Raw genomic sequence first — 22,336 nt, 5'->3', positions numbered from 1 at the left:
ATTTTATAAGAGGTATTCATGATTTTAGGTTATTAATTATTGCAGATTTCATCTAATATTTAAATTTTATACACACATATTATTTTATTAAAAATTAATGATATAAGTAATACTTTTTGACAATTGTAAAAAAAAAAAATGTAATTATTTGTTTTAAATTAAAATAACCTATGATATGATAATTTAATTATTAAATTTGTTACTTGAATATATTTAAAATAGGTAGTTATGTTACGTCTATTCGGTAAAATATTATGTTTATTATGTCTATGGATGCTCGTAATATGAATTATTATTTTAATATTATTTTCATTCGACCTGACAAATTACATTGTTATTAAGTATAAAGTATAATTTTTACCACCACCATTAATTATTCTAATTGCAGTTTTATTTATTTAAAATAACCAAGATAAATAATGTAAACTTATGTAAAAATTAAAAGATTTATATACAATTATTTTAAAGTATCAAATATTTATTTTTACAGAAAACATACACTAAATTGTCATCGAATGAAACCTTCTTTATTCAGCGTTTTATGTGAAATCAAGGAAAAAACTGGTACGTAATTTTTATTTTTTACTTTTTGAGACAAACGAAATAAGTGAATTAATTCTTACCACTAGAAAAAAATTTACTTTATTTACTTTAAGTACTTACAGTAATTTGATTATAATATATACTGCGTAGTATTTTTGTATTTCCATATATTCATCAATTTGATTAATATAGTCAATAAATAAGAAGGCAGAATTAAGGCCCTTTTCACTGACCGCAAGCGTATCATACGCATGCGTAATGTACGCGTGGCTGTGAAACGGCAGGCCTAACTGTATTTTTATTTTCTACTTGTAGTATTATAAATTATAATAAATAAATAAATATTATACGATTGATTGATAATTTGATATCGTTCAATTGAAAACTTGTTGACAAAATTTCTGTAATTATAACATATTTTTATGTCGACTGCTAAAATACAAACCAAAAACGAAATAATTTGTAAACTCTATTCCATTTTTTTCCTGGTTTGGTGGGCGTTCACCGCACTTGGAATTACTGTTCTCTGTCTATCTGTCTCTCTCTCTTTTTATACTTACTTTAATTTTTATAATTAAAATATTGATAGTAAAGAACCGTGACAGTTGATATTTGTTTTTTTATTCCGTCTGATTTGTTCAGTAAATAAGTAGCATACCAAACTCGTTTTGAATTTCTTAAATTGTGACTGGTTTTAAACTAGGTATTCGAATACAATAATGTTAAAATTAAATGTATATTTAATAATATTATAATATGATTTTAATATTATAATACTTATCAGACAAGTATTTATCATTATTCAATGTGTTTCAATGTTTTTTTCTATAGTTTATAAAATATGAAAATGTTTACAATTCTCACGTTATGGTTAGAATTTATGATTTGTTAGAACTTAGTGTATGCCTTATTACTCGTAATTGACTAATAAATATTGCTGCCCAAAAAAGTGTATCACAACAAATATACATAGTAAATCAATGTTTGTTGCTTTGAAAAACTTAATAAAATGATTAAAAAATCTTCTAATTAAATTTAAATTGAATAATATAAATAATAAGTATATACTTTAAATTCAAATTTGTAGTAAAAGTATATAGGAAATTGATTAGCGAGATATATTGAGGATACATATATCCTACATTTATGATATTGCGATGGTTTTTTTTATTTATTTATTACTATCAATTAATTTATAAATGGAACATAAATAGCAGAGGGTTGTTTCTTCAAATCTTTACACTTTCCAAAAAATATCTTCAACATTTTATTAGTCTTAGATTTTTAGATTAATCTTAATTATTTTTATCTTTGTAATGATTAATAATGAAAAACTGAATTTAACCACTCTGTTTGATTCGGTAGAAGTCTTAACGTAACTTAAATGGTATAACCGGATTGATCTATTTTTAATTAAGTACCTATTCCTAAATCTTAAATGAGCTAATATTCATAAAGATATGCTCTAATAATATATATATCAAATAAATAGTAATACGAATATATAACTAATATATAATACTAGAATATGACTGATAAAGTTTAAAACTAAATAAACTCATTTTGAAAAAGGTACTAATATGAACTATATTATTTAGATTAAAATGTGCTGTTCAACATTTATTATTAATATTAAAAATAATTACTCATACGCCATGTATAAACTAAAATATTTACTATACGTCTATAATACATTATCAAGAAAATCAAATATACCTATACGTATATTGGTTTTAGTGGGGATCGTATGTGATGTGTAATTTTCAATTAAACCAAAATACATGTGTATTATAAACATCCAAGACCTAATATTCTATAAGTGTATGTATAATGTATTGTATGTATAGGCTTAGCGAATTTTTGTATTATAATTTGTAATTTTCATAACAAATATTATTTAACCTAATAATACAAGGTATTTTATGTACATGATAATTTATTGTATTACATTTAAGTTTATTTTGAGTTTATAAAATGCTATTGCATAAATATTATCTGGCATATAAGTATATTCTTAAAATAGTTTTCTTTAATTTACATTATATAATATAACGCCGAGCTATATAATAAAAGTAATAATAATAATAAATATCAACGATGAACACAATTTATTCACAAGTCCTACCTACGAATAACTGAATAAGTTATAACCCCCATTTTTAAATGCAATTATATTATATGAACTATAAATATATATAAATTAACTTTTAAAAAATAATCCTTTTTCTGTTTGCTTTTTTAATATGGTATAACATATTAAGGTACCCATTCTATACTAAAAATCAAATAATGTATAAAAACGGAAACAAGACCATAAATATTATCTACATTCTACGTGTTCTAAATCATAGATTTGATTTAAATAAAATTTATAATATGTACGACATGTAAATTAATTTGTATAGAATCTGATACAATGTTTAAATATTTTAACTATACATACATTTTAGTTTTTTAGCCCTAAAGTTTTGGTAAAACTCAAAGGTTAAAAAAATTGTGGTTTTTAATAGCATTCTGCATATTCCATCTGTTTAAACTTCAAACAACTCTGTATTATATTATACTATAATAGGTATACATTTACTGTTTTTTTGGAGGGGGCAAATCATGTTTCCTATTGAAATAGACTCTTCATTGTTTGAATTGTTGGTCAGACTGACTACTCTGTCACAGCATGCGCTTGTTCAGGATCGACTAATGCTGCAATGGTTCCAAATATTTAACTGGTTATTATTACTTTTATAGTACTTGATGTAAGTTTCCTTTACCAGCATAATTTTTTGAAAATATTTGTTGCGTTTAAATAATAATTTATATAAAACTATAATTTGAATATGCAAATTATACACATCTGATTAATACATTTAGAATAATTTGTATTTTTATAATAATTATTTGAATGACTCGACACGGATAATAATATTGTTGAATCGTTCACTTCAAACAATATTATAACAACTGCTGAGCATCCCTGGACCAGTAGGTATGAAATATTTTAGAACTGGTTTCTTTGTGCATATTAAACCTGCCGGTTTGCCTCACACCATGCTCATCCACTGTCGGGGCACCCCACGTATGTCCCGTCTAAGTATCTAAATGAAATCAAAAGATTTAACTTGACCAAACTCTTTAAAGAAAAAACATACCGATGTTATATCTTGGAAATGTGTATAATATATACCGTGATGAATGATCTAACGAATATTTTGTTACTTTCTTTTGTATGTTTATGCCAGATTGTAATAACTTATTTCTTGAAATGTTTGAATGTCTTGTAAAATTTGGCAATTTAGACTATTGAAATAAATTAAAGTTATAAAATACTACACTACAAATATATAGTTGTTGTTGAAAACAATTATAAACCTTCGTACTTAATGCATTTTGTTTTTAGAGTAATAATACTTAATTAATAAAATGTACTGAGTGTACTATAAAAGAATCTGTACCTAGCTACAAAAAAAAAATTCGAACGGTAAATAAAATAATATTGTACTAATGTATTTATTATTTTTGTATTCTAACAGCCAGTCCAAAAGTATCAATACTTACATTCCGCCTCACTATTCCTTCTATTTTCTTTGTTGTGTGCCGCCTCTATTAAAAAGAAGAATATGATGGTTTCATGGTCATTAGTTCTAATTATCTGATTCATTAAAATAGTGGATCTTAAATCGTATTATTAATTATGTTTATCACGTTGGCATTGATTGAATACTGCATGTATGTTGGTTGCATTTAATTTATACACATAATTGTATATACAAAATATTAACATATTATATATAGGTACATTCAAAAACATTTTAAACTCAATATTTTATTTTTATTTTTACGTCATAAAAGTCATTAACCTAGCCATTTAATTGTATACGTGTATAACAATACTTTAATTTTATTATTTATAAAATGCATATCAATGAATAGTATTCATTAATATTAAATTGTATTAATTAACTAATGTACTTATTATATTATTAAATTATAAAAATACTTATCTTAAAGTGAACAATATTTGATGTTTAATTTTATCTATATCCTAAGCTTTTTGTATCTTCTACTTATAAGCCATCAATTATTTATACTAAAGAGTTATTAAAATTATAATCGAACTTGAATTGATTAAATTGACTGGTCTATATTGTATTTTTATTAAATAAGTTACTTTTTAATTATTTTATTTTATTAAAAAAATTTTTTTACTGATATCAGACGTTAATTATTCATACATGTAGTTTTATTATGTATACAAAGAAAGATTTTACTTGGTTCAAAAAACGGTAGACTAAAATCAGTGCCATGCATGATTTCTATATAGAAAGTAGCGTATCGACACAATATGTTTTTATGAAGAAATATACAATTTGTCATGGCATCTCATACCATCTTTCATTTTTCGCTTTATCACAACCATTTTTTTTTCGAGGTCAATGGATTTTGTAGTTGTATATTGCCACATAAGTGTATTTTTAAGGAAAAAGAAAAATTATTACATCAAACTAGAAAAATGCTTTGTTTGAAATCCGTTCTTATTACCAATTTGACGTTGGAATAAAATAAATTCTATGTATAAACGTATCTACGTATAAACATATAACATTAATCAATGATATTTAATATTTAATATCATAAATTAGCATATTTTAGCAGTTTTTTTTGTATTTGTGCATATTATATACGCGCGGGTTTGTGAGTAAAAGCAATATTGTAACGCATGGCGGTTTAAATTTGAACTTCGTCTGAGTGGCTCATGAATAATTCAATGACAGTAAAGGACTAGTGGCAGCCATTCTAAGTGGGGATTCCAGGGTCCAGTCTGTCTACTTCCTCTCAGCCTTCCGCCCTTCCCACATCTCATGCAAACGCAATAAGTTATTATGTCCAAGATAATCCCCTACATGCTGTGTACAACAAAGATAAAGAAAAACTTTAAAAAAGGATAACTTACTAGTTAAAACTATCTTAATGTTATTGTTATCAACACTCAAAATCTTAAATAATATAATATATTATAAAATAAGAAAAAAAATCATGAATTTAAATTGAATCACATTGCTAAAATACGCATTTTAACTGAAATAGTAATGGAAGATAAAAGTATAAAACTATGTTAGAAGTTTTAATTGTACCTTTTTTTTTTATTAATTTCATACGAATAACATTTTCTAATATTATGTAATTTAATTTAAAATCATTTTCCGTCAGTGTAAAAAATGTATGATATGTATAATATATTATGTGTATTATATACTAATTAATAAGTAATAATTTGAGTTCCTTTCGTACATTTTTATTATCTATCACTATTAAAAGTATATTATACTTTTTAATTTTGAAAAATTACTTTTAACATCAACTGTTATTTGCTCAAATAATCTTTTTTTCTGTGTTCAACAATATTTGTACAGTTGGTTGAATTTCAATACGTAATACTTTAATTTTTTGTTCATTTCAAAAATACGATGTTAATTTTAACTTCTTTAGTAATAATATGATCATTTATCAAATAAACATTTATTTCAAGTATTACGCGCATTTGATTCACAATATTTTAATATGTCTTATTTATGGTTATTTTTATCGTAAAAACAATAATTAAATGTTATAATATTATATTTTACTAATACGTTACATACTTTGAAGCCAAATAAAAATAAAATTGATAGTTATTAGTTGTATCATGTATGTATGGCATTAATATAACAAAATACAACATATTATTACTATTTACTTGTATATAAAATTATCTATGTAATAGTATGCTGCTGTTCTTTGGATAGTATTATAATGTTATTTATAAATATTAAATAACAGTCTCATTTACAAACCAAAACACAAAATATAAGGTTTATGGTATCGAACGTGTAAATCGAAGTGGTGTGGTATAATACCCTCCACACGTTCTAGTAAAACTTAATATTCTTATCGAGAACGTAAAATGGTAGCTTTAGGATTTTATTGAAGAAATAATGTGCGCAGTTGTTGCAAAGGGTAGAAAGTATCCCGCATTGCGACAGACCGTATGATAACATGTGCGTATCCGTCAAAAATAATAATAACGCCACATGCGGTTCCCCCATTTTCAGGGGAAATAATGTAATACGTTTGGTCTCAGAGAATATTGGAAACGTGTAAAACAGTACAAGGAACGCGATTATGATACCACGGAGTGTATTTTTTCCCCTACAAATCTCGTCACGTATTGCGTTTAATGTTTACGGTGCCCGATCGATGTGTTTCAGTTGTCAGACGTGTCCATGCCGTGTTGACAATGGCTTGACATCTGTTCACGTTTGCCGACGTTGGCGTTTCCTATTTTGCATGCGCGTCCAGACTTTAAAAATTAAATCCAAAATAGCCTTTATCGATCTACTGGATCTAATAATAGTTATCAACAACTTTTGGCAATAGTTATGAGTTATGATAATCTTTAACCGCTGCCCGCTCGTGTTTTTACATATTGTAATATATTACTATATATTTTGTTATAAGTATTAACTTCCATTATCGTGTGTATAATATTATTATTATTATTATTATTATTATTATTATAATTATAATGCGTATAAAGAATGACAGACTTTGGTATGTGTGGATGACTGAAGCAACGTCGTCGGCGGCGGTGGTGGTGGTGGCGGTGGCGGCGGTGGCGGTAGCAGCAGCGGTGGCAATGGTGTGTTGGTGTGGTGCGGAGGGGATGGGGCGCGCTGGTCCTTGGAACAAATCAATACCTAACGGGAGGGAAACGGACGGACGGGAAAAAGGCGGCCTGGCAGCCGAGTGCCATTCCGCACCGGCTGATATTGTGTTGCGCCCGTACATGTTTTTCTTCGTCTTCAATTCCAATTCGCGTTTTATACTGTTTTATATATTATTGCACCGTCGAGTTTCCTTCTCGCTCTTTGGTCGGCCGGCCTTGACGCTAGCCCCTTTCGCGCCTTCTACTATACGCCAATGTTGTATATACGAATGCTCTGCTCCGACTGAAATATTTACTCTAAAAAAACAATTGTTTAATTAAAACTTGAAACATTCTGGCGAACTTTTTATATCGCCTCTGCACTCCTACTGCCATCACCGCTTCTACCAATCTTTAGCGAAACGCTTGGGGTGTTGGAAAAATCCTTCTTAGTTCTTTCCGCGTATAAACTCGTGTATAACGGTGTACTGTATACGATTACTGTTTGAATTTTCGGAATGTTATAGTGTTTATGCATTTGAAACGTTTGAAACAACCAACATAATATTATGTGATAACTGATAAGCCTGTTTGGTTGTAAGAGCGTATAATATAGTTATTGTTTGAAACGAGTGTGAATACTGAATGACTTACTTTTAATATAAAATACTATTCATACAAAACTATGTTGCCATAATAAGAGAAAATTCATAAAATATACAAATGAATAGGTTATTCATGTGATTGAGTTACAAAAATCACCAATAAAAAATGTTTTTCTTATAAATACGTTTTAGACTATTTGAAAATAATAGTGGTTATTTTTATTGTGTAAATATATATGTATTATTATTTTTCAAAAGACGCAACTTGGTAATTTACCAAAGTGACTTTTAAGTCAAGTCCCGTTCAACCCATCGTTGACCTTAAAGATACCAAGTTATCGCCACAGATTGTTAGATACCCCGCAGTTATACTGTTATTTCTCCCGCTGCGCTATGGTGAACTGTAATTTACTCAAAACGACTTGACACCTGAAACTTTATTACCTAACTATATAGTTTTAAAAAAACTTAAATCTACTTTCTAATGTGAACGCAGTTAGTGATAACTGACTTAAATATTTCTTTTAAATTATACAACATTATTTCACTGGTTTTTCAAACATTTTATGATATTATGTTTAAAGATCTTCACACATCATTACATTGTTGAGTTAGAAAAAAAAAGAATTATAAACTATATTTTGACTTGCGTGATTTCATATTGGGTGGATTGTTCATTAAATCATCACTACTTGTTATATTATTTTTAAATTATTTAAATGAAAAAAATAGAAGCTTCTGAATCAATGTAATTAAATGTAATCATGATAGTGATTCATGCAGTTGAATTAGGTACTTCATTTTTGTTATTATTTTATTAAGTTTAGTTTTAAAACAAAATACGTATAACTTAATGTTTAAAATGTTTTAAATTAATTTATGGAAATTATCGTGATGAGTACCTTTATACATTATAGTATGTAATTTATCCCATTAATTCCCATACTTGAAGTGTGTTTGAAGTGGCCGATGAAAGATCTTTTCCACCTTTTGTGACGATTTATGATGTTAGCGGGAGGTGATGCTGCTATTGTTTATTTTACTCATGCATGTGTGCGTGGAAAATTGTGATAAGTTGCGTGTACAAGTTATGAGATATGAGGGTTAACGCTTATGCGTATGTGTGTGTATATATAATTTATGTGATCTGAACAAAAATGTGTTTTGGTGTGGAGGAACACATGTTTTCACCAGAAATAACTAGTTTATAAATAGTGACAGTTGTAAAGAGCTGTTGGCTCTGTCCCTATTCATGTATGAATGTTCGATTATATTAATTTATAAATATTGCATGTTAATTTGTAAAATTTTAGTTAAATACAATTCAAAATGTTTTTTACTATTTTTGGACAGAAATCAGCTTTATTATGAGTTGTAAAGAATAGATTTCAAATAATATAGCTGTCTGTTTATAGCTGTTTAGTTTTTATTAATGTTCTTATATTTTACGCTCTATGTACGACTTCATTATTCTTAATAGGGTAATACCATTTTTTTTTTGTTTCCTTGTGTGCAAAACCACAATTCATTCCCAGAAACTGCGATAGCACGCGATGATACTTGCCCTCACACTTTTATTTAGGGTCGTAAAATTAATCTATAAATGATTCCCAAATTATTTTACTACCTTGAATATTAAAATGCATGAAAATGTAACAATTATACATTACACAGGGTGATTCATTTGTCGTAAACCATGCATATCACGATACCAACGTTTTTAATTAAAACGTTTAAGAATGTTCTATACAATTTCCATGATTTTATTATTTGTATTGTTCTTTGTTATTTATAACTTTTAATTTTCAAATGACAACTTTTATTTTTTATTTTCAATTTTTATCCATCGATATTATATCTTCTGAATAATCTGTTTCAAATTCAAAAAGTACGTATGGATCTAGACTGGTGGTTTGTATAATATTTAATAATTTGGGTATTCAAAAATATTTCTTTAAGTAATACTAAGAGGACCGTCTCTACACATGCACATTGTGTCTGCCTTACATAAGAGTAACATATGATGGAAAATCTATGTACCGGATTCTTACTACACTTAACATTTTTTAGTTAGCATGTTTTTTTAATATATTTATTTTGAAACAAGTTATAATACGATGTATTTGTAAATTACATTTTTAGAATTGTTCGCATAGTTTATATTCTCATCTATGAATTCGATAATAGATACATTTCTCTAATATTAATTATAAATAAACTTTATTAAGAATAGCCTAACCTAATACCTTGCCATGTTACGTATGTAAGAAAGAGACAACATACATACATATGCTGAACGCTGATACAATCGTCCTCTTATACACATTGACTGTGTACAATTCCATAGATAATATTTCTTAACTTAAATTTGATCTAAGTGATCTAGTTATTTTTATATGTTTTGCATTATTTTGTTACCGTATGTTTTGTTTTACATAAAATATTTGTCGAAAGTAAATAACATAATGAATAATACTGAGCGGGATGAGCTTTGTTTTATTCAAAGATGCAAGGTAAATTCTGAGACCCTCTATGTGCAACAGAGAACGGCTGCTTAATTTTGAATTATTCATGCTCCAAGTGTAGCACTTTACCCTTTTCCGGTGGAACTTCGGTAAAGTTTCTGGGCGTGTTCTTAATATCACAAAAACGTACAAATTAAACAAAAAATCGATGAAAAATTATCTCAGTTTGAATTACAGAATGCTACAATTATTAAGGTTTTTCAACTAGGTAAATTATTTAAGGTTGTAAATGCATAACTTTTTAATTCTCATATTAATATAAAGAACATAATAGTATGTAGAACTTGGAAATATTATTTTTATCAATTAAACATAATTTCAAACTAATATATTATGTTATTTTCTGCATTTCCAGAAAATTTGCCATATTTAACATTAATATTTACTTATTTGATAATATATTGATTCTAATTATAAATTTAAATTTAAAAACACCACATTTAATAACCAAGTTACTAATAAAGTCCAAAAGTAATAAATTTTTATAATATTTATTCACTTTGTAAATTACATAATGAAATATCGTATCATAATATCGTAGTCATCAGCATATATTTTATTCAATCGTTTTTTCATTGATTAATTTCTTATAAAATTTGTTCGTTTGCATAATCTTTTTAAATATTTTATAATATTTATAGTTATGATAACATTAACAATGAAGTTTATAAAATTAATTTATTACACATAATTCAATATTTTAACTAGGATGAAAAACTGTAGTCTCAGTTACATAATATTTTTATTATTTTCTAAAAAAATTATTCTGTACCTACCTAATCAAAACGTCTATTACGGCGAGTAAACAATGACTAAATGCGTTGAATTATTGCATAATTTAATGACAAGTTTATGATTAAGAGAACATTCGGACGATTATGATTATGTGAGAGCTTAAAATTTGTATAGTTCATTAAAATTATATAAAAATTACTATTGATTATGCCCTATATAATATAGTATAACTATGATATTATAACCTGATCCCATTTTTTTTCACAAGACAGCTGAGGGCCCATTATGTTATGATTTTAGTCTTGGAGCCCTGAATGTATCTTTAATCTGGGCTTGATTATGTTGACAGAATTTGAACAGTATCCATATATAATATTTATTTAATATAAATAACATAATATGAGTATTTACGTTGCCGGATGTATTTCAACTAAGACATTGATTTTGAATATTATTTAATATGTTAGTAATTATTTAAACCTACAAATGTTCAACATGTGTTTTTTACAAATAATTAATATATTTTTAATGTGTTTTATTTATAGTATTAAGCTTAAGAAATACACAAGAAGAAGAGCCACCAGATCCACAGTTGATGCGATTAGATAACATGTTAATTGCAGAAGGAGTGGCTGGTCCTGAAAAAGGAGGTGGTGCTGGAGCTGCAGCCAGTGCATCAGCCGCAGCTTCAGGCGGTCCTGGACAACCAGATAACGCCATTGAGCATTCCGACTATAGAGCAAAATTAGCTCAGATCAGACAAATTTACCACCAAGAACTGGAGAAATACGAACAGGTAATACAATAGGTATCTAGTAATTTTTAGCACATGATAAGTTTAAAATGATTTTTAATTTTAAATGGTATTAATTTACCCGATTGGTACTATTGTAATTATTCTATGAAAGTTACATTAATACAAAATTATGGTATGAGCAGTTAAAAAAAATCGGATAAAATGCACTGCTAAACTCTAAGTAGGGTTTGAGTGTACCTTGTTATTGATCATGTCACTCTAATGGATGACGTGTTAAATTTTAGTTGAATAATAAATCATTCATACGAAAAACGATTCTGAACGCGCGGAGACGGTGTATCAGCCTTTATTTCTTTGATAATTTATTTATATGCCTATTAGTAATACGGTTGATTGAACTAATTTTTACCAAATAGTATATCACAAATTTTATAATAATGATGTATAATATTGTATTATATCATATATTATTATTACATGAAAATACTGGCGTAGCAGAGCGCGAGTAGTGTGAATTTGTTTGTTTCTGGTATAAATAGCTTAAAATTAATCTAAATATTTTGAAAATTTTATTGCGAATAAAAAATAATAATATACCTACGTAACGGTGAACGATATTTTTTGAATCCTAATAAATTATTAATGTCGTATAAACATTTATTGAGAAAACAATTTTAAAAACTCAAAAATAACAAATTTCTATAAATAGCTACTTATTTTCATTGTTTAATGTGTATAAATTATGATAATTTACGTTATCGCACTTTTCTATTTTCTGTCTGACCCACGCTCGATGTACCAAATCTATGTTCAGTCATTAGATATTAATAGAAGATTTCTTCTATTATCTATGCGGCCAACAGATTCAATCTTGTGTTGTTATCTTTATTGTTACAGTAAATTAATTAATTAATCTACCATCCAACTGAATGTTAAGAACATTATCAATAGTTGTATGTTAACTATTTTATGATATTTCAATTTTTATTGCAAATTATGAGTACATGTTAAATATTATAATTTAAAAATGTTATAAGAAATATATAAAAATATTTTAAAAATTAGCTGAAGCAAAAACAGAGGTAATTTTCTTAATTTTAAGTTTGATATATTCCAATTCACCCTTATATTTAAGCAACATCACAATAGGTATGGATGCTGCTGTGTCAAGAGTTCAGGACAATTTTTGCTATGTTACGCATGGGTCAAATAAAGAAAACAAATAGCGCGCTTGGCGCCTGGCATCCTCTTAATAGAAAAATGTATACAATTAATATTATTTGAAATACAGCAAAATAATTAAAATTGTTATTACATACTAAACTTTCAAACATCTATTCTCGTCACAAAGTTATCTTTAAACACTTTTTTTCTTTTGACCCTCCCTAAGTATCAACTAACTTAAATTTGTTACCAGAAACCCAATGTTGAAGATTGAAGTAGTTTTACTGCCTCAAAAGGTGATGACATACACACACAGAAAAAAAGTAAAACCAATACTTTCGTTTTAAACTCAGAATCTAAAGTAGAAACTTTGTTATTAAACAAAATATAGTAGTAACAACATAGACAATAGACATATTATTCATATAATAACAATGGACTGCGTATTTCTCCATAACCCTGCTATAGGTGTCCCAGTACCAACATTGTTTAAAAGAGATAATGTACCTGTGCCTTAGGGCTTAGAGTGTATCCTATCTTTTTCTAACAATCTTGCCAGTTGTCTCTCATTACTATCAGTCCATTTATTTATAAGTACACAGGTAATAACGAATTAAATTATTGATTGAATTATTTATATACATTATATAGTTCTTAGATATTATGACCGATACATTGAGCATTTTTTATAAGCATAGGACACGATTGAAATATATTAAATCGTATCTTAAATTTTGATCCTTGGTAATTGATAATAGTTTACTGTTTTTATAGTTTTAACTATTAAGTATTAACCTAAAAGTATTTGTCAATGTATGTAAATTTGTTTGAAAATTCTATATGAATTATTATTAAAAACAAAGATAAGATAAATGTGAAATTACTTCATATATTCATTCAAAGGAATTCAGAATCTAAAATTCAAACAATAATTTTTTCTTAAGATTTGATGAAGACTAAATTTGTCTTCGTTTTCTCAGTAGATCATATTTTAAACCCATTCACCACCGCGTTTAACGTATATGATATATAGCATTAACATTCGATTCTTGAAGTAGTATCACAGGACACCCCCTTCAATCACGTATCTCCAGTCTATCATATAACGTAAATGTCAGCATTTTCACATATTTTATATATTAATACATATTTTAAATATATTTTATAAATAAAAAAAAATAAGATCAACATATGAAAAAAAAAATCTGCAATCTTAGATTTACATTGGTGTGGACACGAAGAGTTATGAAAGTCTACATTTAGACTATAAAAATGATCCAACCATTTTATCTAAATGGTAATTGATTTTTTCAAGACAAATACATTTCTTAAATATTGTTATACTATTGTATAAATACTATAATATTTAATCGTAAGGTATGTTTTTGTAAATTTGTAATTATAAATTATAATTCAAAAATCATTACTACGAATAATTTATACTATCAAGGTTTTAATTTTTATAACTGTTGATGCCTACCTATAATATATTATCAAATATTTTATACATTTTTTCAGTTAGTACAATTTATTGTATTTATTTTAAATAAAATTACTGATAAATCACTTCTCTTAAAATAATAAAAAGGTTGAAATACTAAGGCACTTGAGATTCATGATTAGTAACTACAACAAGGTTTTTATTATTTAATAAGTATGCGTGTGTGATTTCCTCATTTAAATTGTTAGGGATGTAATCAATTGGGAAGTCAATCTCAGTAAATTGTAAAAATTATAGTAATTTGTATTAACTAAGGGAATATTACTGGAGCGTGCAATTATTCGAATGTACGGAGAACTCTTTGTGTTTACTTTGTAAGAGCAGGGTCGACCAATAGTACACGTGCTATTTCAGAGATTAATCGGCCTAACAACCAGATCTGCACGCAATAATTTTCAATTTTTTATTGTTGAATACAATAATGTGTTTTATAAAATAAATACTTATTGAAATAAGTTTCGGGTTCCAGATATGGTTGTGTTTTTGTGCTTTCTCTTAAAAATTTCGAAATCACATTTAAATATGCATTTGTTGGCCTCGCAGGATAAATTACTTGAAAAATAATCTACAAGATGCATAATATGTTAATAGTTATAAAGTAGATATCCTTGAACCTGTGTTGTCTTGTGTTTAGTTTGACATTTAAAAACATTTATTTTAATATCGTGATATGCCACAAACGGTGTGTGATCAAACAAATACCGCAAAAAATGATTAATTATGTTTTTCGGATGGATATATTCATAGAGATAGGTTAGTTATGGACATTTAGACGTACCTATAATAAATATAATCATTTGCTTAATGCCGTTCCAAATAATATTATTTATCAAGTGTAATGATTATTATGTCATACGGCTTACATCAAAGTAATCGTTTATAATATATAATATATATTTAGACACATACTCACGATTTGACTATATTTTCAGGCTTGCAATGAATTTACTACCCACGTAATGAATCTCTTACGAGAACAGTCTAGAACGCGGCCGATCACTCCAAAAGAGATCGAACGAATGGTGCAAATTATACATAAGAAATTCTCTTCCATACAAATGCAACTGAAGCAAAGTACTTGTGAAGCGGTCATGATACTTAGATCTAGGTTTTTGGATGCCAGGTTTGTGCTATACAAGATATAGATATATTATTATAAATCTATATAATGAAGTTTAAAAATTATGTTTATTGTGTTATCTGTTTTTTGTTTTTTATAGAAGAAAAAGACGTAATTTTAGTAAACAGGCTTCCGAAATACTAAATGAGTACTTTTACTCGCATTTAAGTAATCCATATCCTTCTGAGGAAGCAAAAGAAGAGTTAGCAAGGAAGTGTAGCATTACAGTGTCACAAGTACATATTTTTTTGATTTATAAAAGCTGTTGGCATTTATGAATATAGTTATTATAATATTTGTATTTGAAACAATACAGGTGTCCAATTGGTTCGGAAATAAAAGAATTCGATATAAAAAAAATATCGGCAAAGCCCAAGAAGAAGCAAACCTTTACGCCGCAAAAAAAGCTGCCGGTAAGTATTTATAATTTCATTCCTTAAACAAAAGAATAACTTGAATGAACTCACATCATTTCTAACCATATTTTAATATGAATAATTGACAATAAATATATTAATTACTTCTACGGACTGAATACAAATTAAACGTCATTACAATATTGTCGTTGGTAGTATTTGACAGGTTCGAAATATTATTTTTACCGGAGGTATTTTCACAGATTGTAGTCCTTATTGGTGTTTAAAACATAAAGAGAAAAACATGTAAATGGGGAAAGGGTGAAGTTTACTATAGGGATTTGGATAGCGATATATACACACTGGCGGTGTAAGCTCCAAATGGAAGTAATATATCACTGAGACCCTGGCTTTGAGCTTGACAGCCCGAATGGTTTTTCCTGGTTTCCTCATTGTCCCGTACTACACCCTCCATACAATACGATTTATACACATATATATATAATTTTTTTTTAAGTGAGCATGTGTGTTTGTTGCGAGCGCGTGCGCTCATCCGAGCGTGTTGAACACTGTTTCTTTTATACAAAGGTGTGGTGTCACCGGCCAATGATTACACAGTCAGGTTCCACGCCATAAATTAATATTATGTAATATTAAAAATTGTTAATGAAACACGATTATGGATAAAATTTATATTAATGGAACAAATTGTTAAACCATAATTTATAATAAATAATATTATCCAATTATTATTGTATACCGACACACAGTGCTTATCTTGTAAAAAAAATTGTTCTTCGGGCCCCGGCAATTTTTAAACAGCTCGTATTACCATGGGTAGCTTTGCCTCTAACCCCCAATTCCCTTTAAAAGGGTTATCACAAGCCAGCAAACATTTCATAATATACAAAATTGATAATATTATGATTCTTTAACAGAAATAACTAAATAGGTTCATTTAAAATTTTAAAAATAAGTTGGTCGTCGATATATTGGATAGAATAGCTTACCGTTCTATTAACATTGTATGTATTACATTTATACGAGGACGCTAAACCCGCATTTGTTGTTTTTCTCTTACACACACAGTCAATATTGCAAATTTACCTACCGGCTTCTTACTGCGCCTTATTTTTAGTTAGAATATAGCAAATGTGTACATATTTATCGAATTTCTTGTGAAGAATATTAATTGTGACGGAGTAAGGATATTTTATGTTTTATTTTTAAATTACACGAATTTAAAATAAAAATATGAAAGCAACTCTTCGTTTTGGCTCAGTTTATACTAATATCCTCTATGGATTCGATAATATGAAAATTGTCTACAATATTAACTATAAATAAACTGTACTAAGAAATAGGTAGATTTGCTGACTGTTGTAAGACAGAGACTACACATGCGGATATGGCTTCCTCTTAAAAAATAATTAGGAGTATACTTGGCCATGCTACACAGGCTCTCAGCGTACAACTTCAAAGTCAAGTATTGTACTCATATCAAAGATTTATGTTCGAGTAAAAAATTATCAAGAAATACATAATATATATATATATATATAATAAAAACAAAATACCAACTGATCTTTCAACTTTTTAATTTTTAAGGTTTATTCTATAATCAGCACACATTTTGAATATCAATTTAACTAAGTTATTAAAGAATAAAGAATACTAATGAATATTTTCAATACATTTGTATTTAATAGGTATTTGAAATTGGCTTTAACATTTGAAGTCATTAAGATATTTATTTAATTGAATTTCTAATTGATCCATGAATGTTTCAAAATAATTTAGTCACTAATAAAAGAAAAAAGAACGGTCCTTATATTAAGGGTTAGGTGGCAAGTGTGGCAAGTAATTCCTTCATCAAACAAAAAGAGATTGGTTCCAAAAAATAGTATATCGCAACATACAAAGATATTATACATTCTGTACTCAAAAATAAATGATAAATTGTTTAATATATACTTATATATATATTTTAAATTGAAAATATACATTTTATGTCAAAGTAATTTTTAGACAATTTTTATTAAATTTAAATGTCTAGTATTTATCATATTATAGTGAAATCAATTTCAATATAACAACTTAAACTATTTAATATTTTAAAAGACTACACATTAATGATATTAACTAACTATTTGTAGTGGCTCTGGATTGAATAAAATAAGGTATATGGCATAAGGTTAAAAAATAATGTAATATTTAAACCAATGTTTATCCTTGATACTAATTATTTCACTAATATTAAAATAATTTACTTTTCGTAGGCGCTTCCCCTTATAGTATGGGTCCTGCTTCTCAAGGAACACCAACTCCTTTATTATCTCCAGCTCCTGGTGGTGGTCCGCAAGACAGCATGGGCTACAGTCTTAGTTTAAATGGTGCTGAGTATAGTTCTCCTATGTCTGGATCTCAGGTTTGTGTGCGTTATATTGGTTACAGAACAATTGTTCATACATTTTTCTCGATCTCATCGAATAATTAATTTTACAGGCACAGTATTCTGATGGAAGTCTAGGATACGACCCAATGGGACACCAGGTGAGCGATTGTGTGTAAAAAGTTAATATAACTATTAGGCTCATATCATGTGTGACATATCAAACATACATGGTTTTTACCTTATATTGATTAAGTACATAAAATTTAAGATAATATTATTGTGGTTAAAAAATCTATTTTGTATGATATAATTATTTTTCTTAAGAATCTATTACAATATTTTTTATATTTATTATAGGCAATGCCTAAAAACTCTGGATCACCATCTACTGGATGGAACTCCAGCCATGAATATCAAACACATGGCATGCACGACGACAGCGAAGATTCGTCAGATGATGTCGATATAAAACGCCCAAAATTGTCTTAAGCATTTTCATTCTTAATAACTAAATTTGTTCATTTTTTACATATGTTTAAAAATGATTGCTTAACTTAATATTTTAGACATATGCAAGTGAGAATAATTGGCCTTCACACTTTGAATATGTTCTAAAAAAAACACTCATCTCACTCTAACTAATTACTATTATGGATCTACTGTAATGACGAAAACGAAAGACTTAGGCCTTTGGTGTGTGTGTGTGTATTTTAATCCCAGCACACATCACATATAAGGGAACGTATATGTATAAATAACGTTAGTCTAATATTTGAGATTACCATACTGGAATTCAGTAGAGACGGTTTTATTATGAAACTATTTTTTAGTATCTTATTATTATTATTATTATTATTATTATTATTATTATTATTAATTATTATTATTATTATTATTATTATTATTATTATTATAATGAATATTTTTATTGTATAATTAAATGATAATATTAACTTGAGCTTTTTGAACGTTTATCGTTCATCATGTAACTTTGGTATACGTATATTGTGCACATCACCAGATTATTAGTAATTTATATAGAAAAAATATGATAATAATATTATTGTTGATTATGTTTACTGACACATTTTTCTATTATCTGTGATCTCAAAGGAAAATCAACACATGCATCAAAATCAAGTACAATCATGTCCAGTGTTTTTCTCCTTTTTCACCAAGTATACGATATACACACGGTAATATTATTTCTCATGATATTTAAAAATTTACATTTTTTAAAATATAAAACGAGTTTTGTTAATTGTTTAGTATTTATTGTATTGAACGAATAAGTAGCATATTTTTTAAGGCACCATGACTAGTAACCTTTAAATTTTTAATGCTTTTTTTTAAAATTAAAATAAGAAACATATTACAGTTTAATGTATACGATATTTGTAAGGTAATTGTTGTCTGTGAACTGTGCATTTTTTTTGGTCCATTTTTTCCTCTTTATTTTTATGCTATATTTGTATGCTTTTTATTATAACTATTAATAATTAATGTAAAATAATAATAAAAAAAACTATTATTATAGTTCTCTTCTCCCTCTCTTCCTTTTTATGTACTATTTTAAAATGTTTATTGTTAGTGATGTAAAAAATTGACACGGTTTGACTATGTAATTGATAAAAAAATAATAAAAAATTAAACCAGTTATCAAGTTACTAAAACATGAGTCTTACAACTTACTTTTTACGTACTGAAAGCACGTGTAGTAGTCTTATGGACTCTAACCATGTTTAAGTTTTGTTATCAATTCATAGTAACCTGTGTGTGAACATTATGTATACCTTTAACATATTATTATGATACTATTTTACATGGAACAGTGTGCTGATTTCAGTATTGCTCGAACGACGTTATACTTATGCATTATGCATCATATTATAAATATATATATATATTTTTTTTTGTACGTCTTGTAAACTATACCACCTAGATATACTACTGTATTATTATTTTATATAAATTAGTATACTTGTAATTTTAAATGTAATTCTAAAAGTAAATTTTTGTATTATATCCAGTAGAGTAGAATTTTGTTTTCCGACTCCTAATTAAGATGTGGTATTTATTTCTATTCATATTGTCGAGTCCCTATATATGTAATGTATGCATATAGGTGTTTAATAGTCACTATACGCGTATAATATGTATGTGTGTGTTTGAGTGTGTGTGTGTATTAATCTGGATTTCTTATCAATTGCTACACACATTGAAGAAGCCCAATAAATAATTGTTACTTATTATAAAATTTTTTTTTCGTTTATCGAAAACTATATTCTTTTATACTGTTTAACATTATTTTATGTTGTATAAACCATTCATGTAAATCCATTTTGTCGATAAACTCCTTTTCTTTTGGGCATAAATAGTATTAAAATGGAGATATTTTCTTGCCGCGTTATTATGTATGTCGACAAACAGAAAAACATGTACGGGTTATACATTTACAGACCTTGTTAAAAACGGGTTGTGTTGTACTCACATTTGTTCTTAACCTTATAAATTCTATGAATATACATATAATACTTTTGTATACGATTTAATATTTACGAAACTCAAACAATTAATTATTTGTTCATGGACTATATTAAGAATTTTTTTTAATACATTAGACGCCTATATATTATATATTATGTATAATTATTAATTAGGGGCTGTATTAGGTAATAAAATATTATGAATGAATATTGTACAGTTTCTGAAGAAAACAAAATTATAATGCTTGTAATTTAGAAACGAAAATTAATTTGTTATGTATATTATTGTTCCTCACTGTTTCCATGTTCCATATGGTAACTACATAGTTATTGCCAGTTTTAATAACATACTGAAAACTAGTGGAAAGTAATGGAAATATTTTCTTTTTTTTGAAGAAATCAGGTTGCATGTTTTGGTTAGGTAAGGTAGGTAACTTAACCTAAAGGTATGCCTATGTTGGGGGGGGGGGTCACAAGACCTGTATCATTGCATTAAAATAATACTGAACACTTACGATTGGTAAATTAAAATGAATTCAAAAATTTTCTTATACCTAGGAATGGCTCGAAAGTCAAAATATTTAAAATTCACTTCGTATGGAAAAGGTTTAAACATTTTATAAACATTTGGTGAAAATTTAAAGTATCTACAGTCACAAGTTTTTAAGATACTCCAAAAAAATCGGAACTTAAAACTCCCAGTTTTCCCTAGATTTATTTTTAGTTCTCCCGATGCTTTTTATAACAACTGGACATTTTTTACATTTGACCCCCAAAATAGCAACTAGATTTGATTTCCTAACAGAAAAGATGCTGGAGTAAAACATTGAAGCATTTATTGGACCAAACATTATTTTAAGTTGATGACTAGGGAAGCCCGGATTTTTAAGCAAAAATTTATTATTAAATATACACGCAAAAAATATTGTTAAAAAAACATTTTAAAATATACTATTAAGTATTAAGTAAAAAAAATACAATTTAAATATCAGTTTTTAAAAACCAAGACGAAAGTGTCATCAGTGGGTGGCTTCTTTCTTCAACTTATGTAAAATGATGTTTAATTGTCGATGTTTCCCTTATCACATATAAACTTATTATGTCTTAGATATAGATTGTATATTTTCTTCTAAAAATAAAAGTTTTTAAAATGTGTGTATAGCATAAAAATTTGTATTAAGTATTGATTGTACTAGTTTGCTTTTAAATTATTAAACTGAAAACTTCTACGATTGTCACCGAGCAGTGAGCATCACCTTGTATATCGGAAAACATCTTTCCACATTGCTGACGAATGGGTGCGTACTTGATATAATATCTTTTGTACTTTTGTCCTTTTGATTACAGCTCTGTTAGGTCTTTATCGTTGTTTCTTATTTCTCCACTTATAATTCTAGGAATTTTTTTTTTATTTGTGATATTCTGGGATTTTTTGATAATACTTCTGATAATTTAAATTTAACAAATTCT

The 22,336-nt window shown here is 27.1% G+C and overlaps 1 protein-coding gene across 3 annotated transcripts in view; it reads left to right on the top strand.

The window, feature by feature from the left end:
- LOC111033514 (homeobox protein extradenticle) overlaps positions 1–20,922 on the top strand; it is a 28,397-nt gene extending 7,475 nt beyond the window's left edge. Inside the window, exons 3-10 of one of the 3 annotated variants that reach the window (XM_022314304.1) lie at positions 491–564; positions 11,633–11,883; positions 15,442–15,632; positions 15,730–15,865; positions 15,946–16,042; positions 18,265–18,413; positions 18,491–18,538; positions 18,738–20,922. In XM_022314304.1, coding sequence (XP_022169996.1) covers positions 491–564; positions 11,633–11,883; positions 15,442–15,632; positions 15,730–15,865; positions 15,946–16,042; positions 18,265–18,413; positions 18,491–18,538; positions 18,738–18,869 — 1,078 coding nt within the window. In that variant the 3' untranslated portion in view covers positions 18,870–20,922. Of the gene's footprint in view, positions 1–490; positions 565–11,632; positions 11,884–15,441; positions 15,633–15,729; positions 15,866–15,945; positions 16,043–18,264; positions 18,420–18,490; positions 18,539–18,737 lie in introns of all 3 variants that reach the window. The other 2 variants (XM_022314297.1, XM_022314290.1) reach the window with 2 other exon arrangements.
- The last annotated feature ends 1,414 nt before the right edge of the window (positions 20,923–22,336 follow it).

The sequence above is a fragment of the Myzus persicae genome, unplaced genomic scaffold (genome assembly GCF_001856785.1).
Source record: "Myzus persicae strain clone G006 unplaced genomic scaffold, MPER_G0061.0, whole genome shotgun sequence".
Taxonomy (NCBI): domain Eukaryota; kingdom Metazoa; phylum Arthropoda; class Insecta; order Hemiptera; family Aphididae; genus Myzus; species Myzus persicae.
Note: the sequence above shows the minus strand (reverse complement) of the source record. Positions and strands in the feature narration are given on the sequence as shown.